General features: G+C 41.8%; 1 protein-coding gene across 1 annotated transcript; it reads right to left on the bottom strand.

Annotated features, from left to right (window-relative positions):
* Positions 1-753: 753 nt before the first annotated feature.
* On the bottom strand, positions 754-12,994 carry LOC117494535 (Krueppel-like factor 15). The gene is given in 4 exon segments (XM_034145495.1): positions 754-3,571; positions 9,386-9,594; positions 9,596-10,959; positions 12,807-12,994. Coding segments are annotated over 3 exon segments (1,641 nt in total). The 5' UTR covers positions 10,859-10,959; positions 12,807-12,994; the 3' UTR covers positions 754-3,402.
* Between the last annotated feature and the right edge of the window lie 837 nt (positions 12,995-13,831).

Consider the following 13,831-nt stretch of genomic DNA (forward strand, 5'->3'; position numbering starts at 1 on the left):
AAACCGGCTCGAGATCGCTAGAATTTGAAAATACACAACCGGAGAAAATCTGCCACTTCCTTATAGAGCCCCTCCTCCAACACACACGAACGCGCACATGACCGGGCCGGGCCGGCTAAAATGATTGGTCGTGCTTTTTACAGTACTACGGCTTCCACAGATGACATTCTTTTATGGATTTTTTGTCAAAGCATTTAAGATATTCATTGCTATCGGGATGTTAAGAGCATTCCATGGAATATAACAAAAAGTGTATCTCGAGCCGGTTTCTCAAACTTACCTACCCTACCTTTAAGCTTTGTAGATTCTGAAAGAAGACAACACATTTTCTTACACATAAAAAGGTTGAACTCACAATCTATACAAGCTCCTCTATACTATACACTACACTATGACTGGTAATATCTGGAATGACCAGTAGCTTATGGCTAATGTTAGCAAACGTTTGATAAGTATAACTGCTGAGTCATTACTGAGTCATTTAGCTGACTTTGTGATTCTCTTTAAATTAAAATAATTATCACTGATGGCAGCAGTGGACGCTGTTCACCTAGTTATTTTTGGGATGTGTTCATGTTCTAGTTTGAAGTTGCATTTTATTTAATTAAATGTCAAACCAGCATCAATATGTTGTGTTGCTATTCATAATGAATCAAGAATAATTGGCTTAAACTTGGCCTGAATCGGACATGTTTCATTTGCAAACTACATGAACTGAATTTAAAACAAAGTGAAAACAAAAACGTCTCTATTTCAGGAGGATTTTTATTGTAAATGTGTTTTACATATGAATAAAAGCAAAAATATAACATTTTAAGCAACTCTTTATTTATATCGGTTTACAAAGCACAACATATCATCACATGTTTCATAATACATTTTGCTGTATTGCAATTTGCACCAGACAAAGTGGGTGTGCAAGTTTAGAAAATGTTAGCGAAATGCTTGGGGAAGAATACATGTTAAACATTTATCCAGGGATGTATTATGAAACATTTGATAAGCCTTTTTCTCTGTGTTTTGTAAAGAACGAACAAAAGTCGCTTCATTTTTCACTCTATATTTGAATTATCACGTTATGTACTCTTTCTTTACATATATTTAAAAAATATATCACAATCACAGAAATCACCAGAAGAATATTTCAGTTCTCCTTTTAGATGCATATACAGTATTTACATACATTCACAGGCTCAAATATGACACCCATTCAGAGAAGTGTCTCTTCTGATTGTATGGAAGGAATGCTTGATATCGATAGTTCTTCCATACAGCGCCTCTTCAGCTGCTGCGTACCCAGCGCTTAAAGGGTCTTTCAATCATTGTGGGTCAGGGTTTGAGTTAGCAAATCAAACATTTACAAAAACAACCCCATTCCAGTTCAAGCTTTCCTTTCTTCAAATCAGTTCAATACCGAATGATGACAACTGATCCTTGACTTGATGGCACGTGAAACCGTGTCTGTGCAGCAGGCATTTTGCGCCCCCCTCCCCCCCCCCCTCTTTCCGACACATTTTATTTAATCGAACTGAGATGCAGGACGAAGCACACTAAATAAATCTATACAAGTAAATGTAATATGACAAAAAAGCTTAACAGTCACTGTTGTCCTACAGTACAAGACAAAGTCATTTCATTTCATGGCAAGATGTCATTTCATGGCAAGGTCTGTTACAAATATACCTTAAGTAATAAGACCCAAAAAAAACTAAATGAACCATAACAAATCCCTCTTAGATGTTTGTTCATGATGAAATGACACAAAATTCCAGTTTAAATATATAAACAAAAGAAATTGGTTAAATTTGAAATGTCATCTTTCATTTATGATTTCAAATTGTTGGGGGAAGTGAAAATAAAATGTTACTTGGCAAGAGAAGATTCTTAAAGGCGAAGCAACATTTTTACTTCATGCCTCTTTAAGAAAGGAACGAAATGTTGAATTACAATATGCAATATACAGCAGTGTAGCACTGCTTTTCTAAATTTAGTAAAGCGTTTTGTTGCAACAAACTTACCTAGGCTGGTATGACCAGTAGCTTATGGTGTCAAATATTTTCTAACTCTAAGTATTTTGTGCTACTGTTATCCTATGCTAGGTTATGCTATTTGCAGTTATCCTGAAATTGCTATTTGGGTAACAAGGGGTGCTGTTGAGCAAAACGTTCATATTCTGGCTTTGATACTTTTTAGTTGATCTGGTGTAAAACTATTATTTGATGTTGTGGCGCATCATTTGAGTCTCAACAAGTGCAAAAAATATCCATTTGAATTGAATATGTATATCATTTCAAATATTTGTCATAAGCCCTTAAAGACCAACTATAACACTAGCCTTTCCCTGTGTGTCACTAACGTCTTGTATTATTTGACAATTTTTTTGTACATGAAGTACATAAAGTGACATCAAATGATAAATGATATGGCATCACACATGATGAGTTGAAGACAAAACATTCAATTGAAATATTTCACAGATAACCATCGGATTTAGTTGTACCCCACTTGTTTGGGGTACAACTAAAACACTCTCGACCAGATTAGACAACAAGGTTTTACGGAACAGTGAGTCAAGTCAGATCACAATTTCTGGTTGTCTTCCCACAGTAAGTTTTCTGTGTGCCAGTGCAAATTATATGGTGGCATGATGTTTCTTGGTGAGCAGTAAATCAACATGAACATGAGCATTGTTCTTGTGTTTGAGGTTACTTCCTGTAAAAACACTCAAAGGCAACAGAGAGACACTTATTCAAAGCTACAGGAATGTTAATGCATCATTTACTCTGCTGACAAAGAAATAAACCAAGGCCCCAAATGTTCCCAATGTCCAGAAAGCTCTTTTGGTTGGGCAACCAAAAATCAATTCAAGCCATTAAGCGATGAGTTTTTGCTTTTTCTTTAAAACAACATTTGGCTCCAGGAAGGTACAAAATGGGGTTTTAAGTAGTAGCAGACCCCTTAGTTTTTCATTTTTTCATTTATATAAGGCTTTTGACTCCAGCAATAACAATAACACACACACCCCAAAGTGTAAAAATAAAGTAGCAAATCTTTCCTCAAATCAGATCAGCTTAAAGATTTGACAAAAGTTATAATATACAAAAAGCTTATTCCACCTGTGAGGGTGTTGTGTCAAGTAACAGTTTTCTGCTTTAGTTAGTTTTTACAGTCTTTTCCTCGCCACCCAATAAATTATAACAGTACCATGAATGTACGTCATGCGTACACATAAACACACACAAGCTCGAGAGTCCTGCACGGACTCTTTTAAAAGGTGTTTGGCCTTTCACTCCCCTCCCCTCCTGTCTTTCGTCGCACACCAATACACACACATCCACGAGCACAGCAGCCCCCCTTCCCCCCTCTCTGTTGCGTCAGTCTGTCAGAGTGGGCTCAGAAGATTCAGTTGGCAGAGCGTCCTGTCCTGCCGCTTCGTGGAAAGCGGTGGACTTTGAGGTGTTTCGACAGGTGATCGCTGCGGGCAAACTTCTTTTCGCAGACGATGCACTGGTATGGTTTCACTCCCGAGTGGGAGCGGCGGTGTCGGGACAGCTCGTCGGACCGAGAGAACCTAGAAAGGAAACCCAAGATGTCATTTTGCGGAACATTAAGCATCTCTTTTAATACGCTTCCCCTTTCAATTTTTGTTTTTTATTCCCCGACCGTAGTCATCAGTCAATGCTGCCAGAACAAAGCAAATTCAACAGTATTTTGGTTATTTAAAAAGACTACCACTTATGTACATACAACCTTGTTTGTGTACAGCACTTTCTGTGTAAAAAATAAACTATGCCGTCAAGCTTCAAACTGCTGAATAACATAAAAGCTGTGTGAAGCTGTTTTATATGAGGGTAATCTCAGAGGTGTGATGATACATTGTACATGTGTATTGCCCTGCATCTTCTGTGTGAAGTTAAAGAGCCATCCCATATTTAGCTCAACACATGAGTACTGCAAACCCAAGCCCAGTCTATTCCTAGCCTGCTCTGCTCCAGTCTCCATGGGCTCCGGCCAGCTTGGATATCATGCCAGTGAAGGGTTAAGTGGATGATAAAGTAGTGCCTGATGTATCTGTATATATTAGTGAAGCTGTTAAGATCAGATTAATCTGTAACACAGATTTGTTTCCTGTCACATTTCCAGTAGCAGCAGCAGTGGTAGGATGAAGCAATGAAGGCGATAATTCACAGATATAAAGACGCCACTCACAGCTATTTCAAACCATTTCCACTCTCACCATGGATTACATAACCGGCCTATACATCATTTTAATGGTCTAGTAAAAAGATAACTGACAGCTCTTGTTTAGCTACAATGTTGAAGCTACAGCTAAGGAACATGAGCCACACAGACCTGAGAACCTGTTTGGTTTACTGTTAGGCATTGAGATATTTTGAACCTGCAAGAATGTTGACATGTAAAGATGGTGGCTCTGAATCTATTTCCCTTTGGCACGTTCAGGTGCTATTCTAATCACAAGGGTTGATAACACCCCAAGAAGTATAGATAATCAGTCACCATTGATGATTAAACATTGACACGCCAATGTAAACATGCTAACTTGCTGTGCTAGGAAGTGTAATACTTGGTGTTTACCATCTCAGTTTTGTAACATTTGCTAATTAGCTCTAAACACAAAGTCCAATTCTATGGTTTATGACCCAATAAATTATTGGACTCTACAACCTGATTATGGGGCTAAAGTTAGGAGTTAATGGATGACCAACAATAATCTAATTCATTTTGATGCAAATATGTACCAAATGGCATGGCAATCCATCAAATGGTTTGAGATAGTTCACCAAATGCCAAAAGGGCCCCTCATGAAAAGTTCAGAAATCACTTATGTCCGTAGGGCTTATCCTCTTGGAGCCACGAATGTCGCAACAACATATTTAGCAGTCCAACCTGTAGTCGCTAAGATATTTTGTCTGACATTGCCATCTCTCGAGTAACGTCCCAAACATGGCCAAAAAGATAATTTACGTTAAATGCATGGGGTGTATTAATACATGACTTCTATTGAGATCAATGTAGTACTGTTCTAAGGAACAGAACATTTAAATGTCCTGCATCCATATGTTATCACTTAGGAAAGGAATAAACTGTTTGAGTTAAAACAACAGCATAACAGCACAACCCCTTTGTATATGAGCACATTTTCTTCCTGACAGCATTCATGAAGTATTTTCTAGTCTATCTCTATCCAGTGTGTATCTATCTGTGTCTGCTTGGTGCTGGGCAGGTAGCACAGAGATGGTTCATCAGAAGCTGGCTGTTGCAGAAAGATTGACAAGAAAGTTGTGAGTATACCACAACAATCCAGTTGCGCAAAATAAAATCAATGAGCTGAGGGGAACTGCAGTCTGACTACAATTATCCCTGGGTTCGTCACAGCAGTTGATCTATTTCATCATGTATAAAAGCTTTAAAGTGAGAAAAGCCTCCTGGCAAAACAGCTTTGTGTCGACTTGTCTGTCATATGAGTTTGTTAAATGGATTAGCAGGGTTTCTTAATCTGCACAAAGAGGCATGTAGTTATTAAGATATAAATCTGAAACCACATCAGTCCCTCTATGGTCTGCACTTTATGTGCCTGTACATTTGTTCGTTAAGATAATCTATGTGATGCACTCTAAAGCTGTAATATATCAGCTTCAAGCTGGGGCATGATGAAAACCATGAAGCTCTACTACTGACTCAAACTGGCCTGAGCCCAAGTACAACATATTACACTGGGGAGGATCTTTCAACACAGCGTGCATTTAGGACATATGCAAATAGACAGCCTCATTGTTCGTCACATTTTTTTTTTTTCAGTGCGGGGGGGGGGGGGGGGATTTACCATGTGCCAGTGTTTTATCATAGCCTCACCACATGTCTCTCAAACTCATGCTTCTCTTTCTATAACTCGTTTTTTTTCTTCTTCCTAACCATGCTTATCTAACTTTCTAAGGTTTCCGAATCAGTTCCACAGATCTTTGCCAAGTTCCTTGAGGTTCATATCTATAAGGGTGGAGGGCAATTCTGTCTGTTTTTACTTGGACGAGTCCTTGGGGCGATTTGGTGTGTCATTACAAAACATAGTATACATATTAGCGTGGGCGCTGTGGGAAACACGTATGCAGGCTGTGTTCTGGCTTGTTCTGCTCTGCAGCCAAAAGAGCGTAGTGAAATCAGCCGTGAAAAGGTTTGGGCTGTCAGGTTGGTTACACACCTGGAACATTACAGTAACAGAGATATTGGCAGGCACACACAGAGTCTGTCATCTTTATTTTCCTTGCCTCTTTCGTTTTAGCTTATCTCGTCAGATAAAAGCCTGTTGTGTCTCCTGTCACTGTTTATGAGCGGCTAAATTTCAACCGTGCGGGTTGAAAGGGAAAGCATATTAATGCATGACAGCACTAATCAATAACAGAAGTAAGCCTTCTACATAAACAAGCAACCATAAAACTTATTTTGACTGGTTTTTCCAAATTCTCTAAACCAGAGGAGCCGGAGTCAATTCCTCAACTTGTAATTTAGCAGGACACCGGATCCTTCCAAGCTCCACGTGGGCCGTTTTCTCTCAGACACAAATCTTGCGGTTTCCCAGGAGCTTCAATAACATAGCATAAACTCAGTGATAGTGAGGCTCCCTCTACACGTTGCAATTGAGCTCAACGTGTCCAAATATGAAGCTAAATCAGGCCGCTCCGTCACCACCTAACAACATTGTATTGTTGTAGCTATGAATGCATCAGCTGACAAGGACAACGATGACAGCTGCGAGTACACACACGTCACAGTGTTATTACTGCAAACTGTTTGGGTTGGAGCCCAGCCGTCAAACCTAGGGGTCTCCATGCAGGTTTGAGCTGAAAATACTGTGTGTGTTATCTGCATGTGCTCCTTTAAGCGTTTACATGTGACTCTGTCCGTGCGTCCAGATCTGTACATGAACGTAAACTACAACCAGAGTAGAAAAATAAATCCAAAAAAGCTTTAAAAGACAACAGTTTGGCAAGGGAAGCAATATGAAGTTCACTGAGTTATATGAAGGAGTTCAGCCAATGAAATACCACTCCTCTCGACTTCAGAGGGGGAAAACACATGGATCTATTCTAAGGTTACGGAGGCCAAGAGGTGACTCCCCAGCTCACCTCCATTTCCTGGCCCAAAGGGAGAGACGTGAGGAGAGGGCCACAGTATAATACAGTATACTGCTGCTGTCATGTAGTAAATTGTAGTTTGGGGAGGTTGGGGGTATTATATATTTGGTCTGTTGCATGGTCTGCTATGCCTGCTGAAATACATACAAATATATGTATCCATGTGTCTGCTAAAACAACAAAGGGATTCTGGGACATATTTGGCTTTCGACATGAGAGTAGTTACAATCTTTACATCCAACCCTCTGCAATGTTTGCAGGTTTGAACCTTGAGCCAATTATAGTAGCTTAGCATAAATCATGCAAACAGAGGGAAACACTTACGCTGGCAAAACCGGTTTCCAAAAATGTCTTACTATTCCGCTGAACGTGTCATTAAACATGCTTGGGAACAACGGCATGCTACACATGCTTTTAACTCATCTGTCCTTATGAGAAAAAACTAAAGTCAACTAAACAATGCATAAGACATATGTTGTTTTTGGACCAGAACAACTTGACAATACGTAATATGCTTACAAATACTTGGATGTTAGCCCAGAAATATTGCAGAGTGGGAATTTCTTTTTCACATCTGGCGGGTTTTAAGTGTCTGCAGGTGCAGTACAGACTGATAAAGCGTGGAGCAGAACAGCCTGCTGACCAAACTTATCTGATTCCCTCTTTGTCATATTCACAGGCACACTTGCTTTTCTTTCTTTAGCTAAAGCCAAAACAAATTCTAGCTTCACCTTCACACTCAATTCTTACCATGGTTTAACCTTAACCATGATGCTTGACCTAACTTAACCCTGCGTCCGTCCATGTGTGAAAAAAAACATGCACACAAACAGACCCGCGCCATGTGCACCCTTGGGCAATAACTCTACTGTATGTATAGAGGTGGAATTTGCACTTTGGATAGAAGAGGTGAAATCAGGATTTTAGATCAAAAGCAATGATAACAGGACAGAGAATCACGCCATTAGCAGCCAATGAAAACCCTATCGTAGGTCATAAATTAATTCTGGGTCTGCACACTTTGAACTTGAGTCTTCAATGATCATGTATAGTAAACCTCTGCTGCATTAATGTACAGGTGTGGGAGGTGGTTTGCAGACAGAAGGCAAACAAGTGGAGTAACGAGAAAAGGGGCAAAGTCTGCATGCAGCACAACTTCAAAAGCAGTTCTATCTAATCTACAACTTGAACCTTGGTACAAAAACAAACTGATAGCAGGGACACACAGCCAGCATCTAGAATGGAACAAATGGTCCCCATCTTGAATAGACTAGGATATATTTTCCCTAAAGATGCCCCCTTTGCCCTCATAACCATAAATCACATCAATCTAAACTGAGCCAGGTGAACAATCTTGAATATTTAACATGTATTTATGACCCCGTAACACATCCTCTTTCCTGTAAAACAATATCTCCTGCACAAATTGGTGACATGAAAGACATTCTTTGTAATAATGTAAAGGACTTCAGGTGGATGGAACCTTCCAACATGTTTTAGCCCTAAGAAAAAAGTTGAACACACAAACAATAAAACGGTTCGATTCAATTGGTGCATTAACCCTAACCCTAACCCTGTCCTTCCTTAAAGAGTATCAATGAGTCTTCTTATCTGTGATAGCCCCACAATAAAGAACACCTTTTTAGCTGCTCTTTGCACAACAAACTGATTTAATTAATTTCTTCGAAGTCTACACACATTGGATAAATCAATTATCAATAGCTGTTTATGACTCCGCACTGGAAGTTGATAACTGTGGTTCCTGTAATCTGTGTAGCATAGATAAACATATAGAACACGTCACACAGCAAGTGCAACCCAGATACATGTATCAAACCCTTTCATCTGTTTGTCTCGTTCAGTCATTCAACATTCTGATCACTTCTAGATTGCAATGGGTACATCTGAAGGTAGAAAGAGTGTTTGCATATAGCTCCAATGTATCTTTATCCCTCCAGTCAATGGCTGCTCTGATCATTTCATTTATCAATTTAATCATTGGATTTTTTTAACTAAAAGGAATGCAAACCTCTGCAAAAGCCAAATGCCCTCTCGCAGTTTTCACGAAATTCCCCAAAAGTTGATTTCCTTGGCCTCTGCTACATTCTTCATTTCCAAGTTTCATGATATCCTGACCAGTAGTTTTCCCCATAGTCATGCTGACAAACAGAAGAACAAACCAAACTAAAGACAACTTTCTTGACAGAGATAAAAAGGCACTTGGTTCTGCTCACCTCCATCCACAGCCGGGCCACGTGCAGGCGAATGGTTTCTCCCCAGTGTGCCTCCTCAGATGGGCTTTTAGGTGGCTGCTCTTTGTGTACATCTTATTGCAGCCAGGAAAAGAGCACTTGTGCATTTTAATGAGGTCTGCTACTGCACTCTTCTGATACCTCTGACCTCCAACGAGGACCCCTGCATTCGCGCCACCGCCTAACCCGCCTTCCCCCGAGCCCAATGGGTTTCGCGGCAATAGGCACCGGTGCAATCCGGACAAATTTGGGTGAAATGGTGGCTCCGTTTTTGCTCGAACCAGCAATGTTTGTCGAGGAAAGCAGCTGAGGCACCAAGGCAAAGGTCTGCCCCTGGATGCTGACCAGGAGTTGGGCGATTTTTATATCTGACAGGGCCTGGTTCGGCTGGGACTGGGTTTGCTGTGTGGCATCTTCTGATACTGCGCTAGGGTTTGGCTCTTGTTTGATCTGTATGGGCTGGATTTGTAGGATGACAGGCACACTGGAGGCACTTGTACCTTCTGATGAGGCAGGCGGGGAACCACAATCCTCCTGTTTTATCCCATCAACACAGCTAGAACCAGCTATACAACTAGCATCCACTGTTGATGGTGAGCTGTCCATGTCAGATGCACATGGTGTATGTTTGGTCTCTGCATAGGAGGAGAGTGGAGAATGAGCCACAGGCACAGTCTGATCTGAGTTCTGTGGCAATGATGCAAGTTCTCCTGCTAATGTCCTGGTACCTTTCGCCTCAGCATCTTCCGACAATGGCGACATCGCCTCATCGCTCCCCTCCTCTTCCTTCTCCATTGCCACCACCATATTCTCCTCCAGGAACTCCTCAATCTCCTCCAGGGTGGGCTGAAAGAGAAGCGCTGTAGGATCCTGCAGTTCGTCCAGGAAGACAGGAAACTCGTAACCATCCTCTTTGGCCTGCTGATGGATGAGAGTCAACCGCTCCCTCTTGGACTCCCAGGCCAGGCCCATTGGTAAAAGAGGGGCAGATGAGGATGAAGAAGGTGCAGAGGATAGGGATAGAGACGAGTGAGAGCTGCTGTTGGCATTAGAGCTTAATGAGGTGGTAAGGGAGGCATGTGAGAGGAGCAGGTCCAGCAAACTTTCTTGACTCTCTCCTCCGGAAGAGCTACAGCTCCCACTGCTCCCGCTGCTCCTGCTGCTCCTGCTTTCGTAGCTGGAGGCGAGGACGTGCCGCAACGTCGGTGACGAGGACTCCGGGCTGGAGCAGAGGGAGGACCGAGGGCTGGAGGAGTCGCTGAGGTCATCCTCAGAGAGGCGAGGGGAGGAGGAAGGTGCCACCCCTTGGTAGGGGTGGTGGTGATCGTAGATGCAAGCGTCAGTTACCATGCTCCCGGGCAACGTGCCACCATTGGCGTGGTAGTTGTAGTCGGACCCCGGGGAGCCGGTATAGTACAGGAAGGTCTCCTCACCAAGCGGCAAGTGATCCACCATTCCTGTGCGGGTGGATGGCAGCTGGCCTCTGCGCTGCTCGGAAGATCAATCTGTTCTGCTGCTGATCGGCTGAATGTTGATGAGAAACCTCTGTGTTCTATCTGCAAAAAGACAAATGAGTGTGTTTATCATTTGTTATGGCAATGGAAGAACATTGGCTTTGAATTGGACTGCATACCAGCCAAAACTACTTTATTTTGCATGAAAGCAGATACTTTTATATATGTTTCTTAACAGTTAGCAGGTTTGTGCTCTGTAGAGATCATTCCCAAGAAAAGCAGCAAGACAACACAGCAACACTCAGTCAGGTTTAGTCTGACCAGGGGTTAATGTTTCACAAGACAATCCCTCAAGTTCATACTGGATTAAAATAAGTAAACCAGTAAAAAGTATTATTATGATTCGGCCTCTGTCCACTACCTGCTGCTTGTTTGAGAGGTCTGCAGCTGATGGCACTTCAAAAGGAAAGTCAACCACGTGAGAAAGGAAGTGGAATTTGAAGACGTGTGTGTGTGTGTGTGTGTGTGTGTGTGTGTGTGTGTGTGTGTGTGTGTGTGTGTGTGTGTGTGTGTGGTGTGTGTGGTGTGTGTGTGTGTGTGTGTGTGGTGTGTGTGTGTGTGTGTGTGTGTGTGTGTGTGTGTGTGTGTGTGTGTGTGTGTGTGTGTGTGTGTGTGTGTGTGTGTGTGTGTGTGTGTGTGTGTGTGTGTGTGTGTGTGTGTGTGTGTGTGTGTGTGGACCCTGCAGCTGCTGGTTCAGACTTCAAGCTGACCATGTGGAATCAGGGTTCCCATTTCTCACCACTTCGAACATTGAAGCCACATGGTTCTGCTGTCATTTAATGATGTGTTTTATTTCCTTCTAGTGGGTCCTATTTCAGCTTTTGTTGATATAAAAAAAACAATTGCTATTCTGCATAACTTTTAGAGTCAAACCAAGATATACTATCAGAAATACTTTTTTTTAAATCAACTAAAAACCTTGTGCAATGCACGGGTAAAGTCAGCGGTTAAAAGAGAGTTATTTCATAACAGATATTCAGTGTAAGTGTCTATTTATACCCAGCCAACAGCCAACAAACAATGCAGAACATTACATTTACACGGATTAAAAATGCTAGACATTTTCAAACCGGCCTTGAATGCAATGACTGGCTTATGATGATTAAACATGACCGTTAACTCCACTTTTAAAACCTCAAAAAGGCTTAATGTGTGTTAACATGAACATAATAAAAGTTGCTGAAACAATGATTGTGCGCCCTCTCCTGCTTAAAAAATAACCCCCCCCCCCAGAGGTCCTCATAGATTTAAGGCTGTCCAGGGGAAATGACTAGATACATTTTATTATTATTATTATTGCTAATATTACTTCATTGACTTTGACGCTATCACAATCACAGGACCTTTAGGACTAATGTTCTCGTGAGGTGGCACAGCTGCTGTTTACCACCTGATCCAGAACCAAAATTCAACTAAGACATGGTTGCTTATTTGATAAAATCATATGACATCGAAATGAAGGTGAGGGGGGTGTGATGGGCTCTACTGCTGCTTAAGTTTGGAAAGGCAATTTGGAAAATGCCTGGCTTGGCCAAGTCTTTAAGTCACATGCCCTACGGTAACCCTGCCGCCGTGAAACATCAAAGCCACTTTGACAGCATGATGCGCGCCTGGTGTTCACCATGCGCCATGGATAATCAGTTATGGAGGTGAACTCGCGATTTATGACACGTTTAACATCGTGACGGCTTGTCAGATCACAGAAAACAAGTGCCAATATTAGTTTTACATGATATAAACAGCAGCAGGATAATGCATAAAGCTAACAGTGTCCCTACAAGCGTGCATGGGTACTGTAAAAACAAAATGCCATGCTGTAATCCACAATACGAGACAGAAAACATACAAATAAAGTATGAAATCACACAAGCGTTTCTGCTTAGACTCACTTGCACAATTGAGGAATCCAACAATCCGCTCCTTTGCGACTCTTCTCTTGAAAGTAGCCGTCAGTGCGTAATAGTGCGTAATGGCGATGTAACTCCACGACACGGTCTTTGCATTACTCTACGCCTCCACATTCTCTATCTCACACGCTCACACACACGCAAACACACACTATCACTCTCTCTCCAGAGGGCTGGTAGTTCGCTTAAGCGTCACATGATCGGAGATGCTGGGTTTATTACAGCAGGCAAATTAGGGGGTCGGATCATGAAGGCTCGCCTGCTCGGCGCGCCGCAATTGGCTCTGGGTAGATGGAGGCCGGCCTCAGGGCATGGCGTCAGGGAGAGAAGGTGTGTGTGTGTGTGTGTGTGTGTGTGTGTGTGTGTGTGTGTGTGTGTGTGTGTGTGTGTGTGTGTGTTGTGTGTGTGTGTTGTGTGTGTGTGTGTGTGTGTGTGTGTGTGTGTGTGTGTGTGTGTGTGTGTGTGTGTGTGTGTGTGTGGTGTGTGTGTGTGTGTGTGTGTGTGTGTGTGTGTGTGTGTGTGTGTGTGTGTGTGTGAATATAGAGGACTTGGATATGTCATGCGAGGTTGTTTTTTTCCTCAGTGGTTTGACATTTATCGACTTATATAACATTAACATTAAAGCCACAAATAACAGTGTTAAATGTGACATGTTCACTTGGTATATTGTTTTTGAATATTGTTTTATTTATGTAATATAGGAAAGATAGTTCAAATAACAAACACAAACCTATGATTAAATGGCACTATAGCATCACAAAAAGCAAATCCAAATAGGATTGAAAAATTAAGTTTGACAGCATTGATCAATCTAAAAAATGAAATATAGCAACACACACACACACACACACACACACACACACACACACACACACACACACACACACACACACACACACACACACACACACACACACACACACACACACACACACACACACACACACACACACACACACACACACACACACACACACACACACACACAATATAAATAGAAATACAGC

Source organism: Trematomus bernacchii, unplaced genomic scaffold (genome assembly GCF_902827165.1).
Source record: "Trematomus bernacchii unplaced genomic scaffold, fTreBer1.1, whole genome shotgun sequence".
NCBI lineage: Eukaryota > Metazoa > Chordata > Actinopteri > Perciformes > Nototheniidae > Trematomus > Trematomus bernacchii.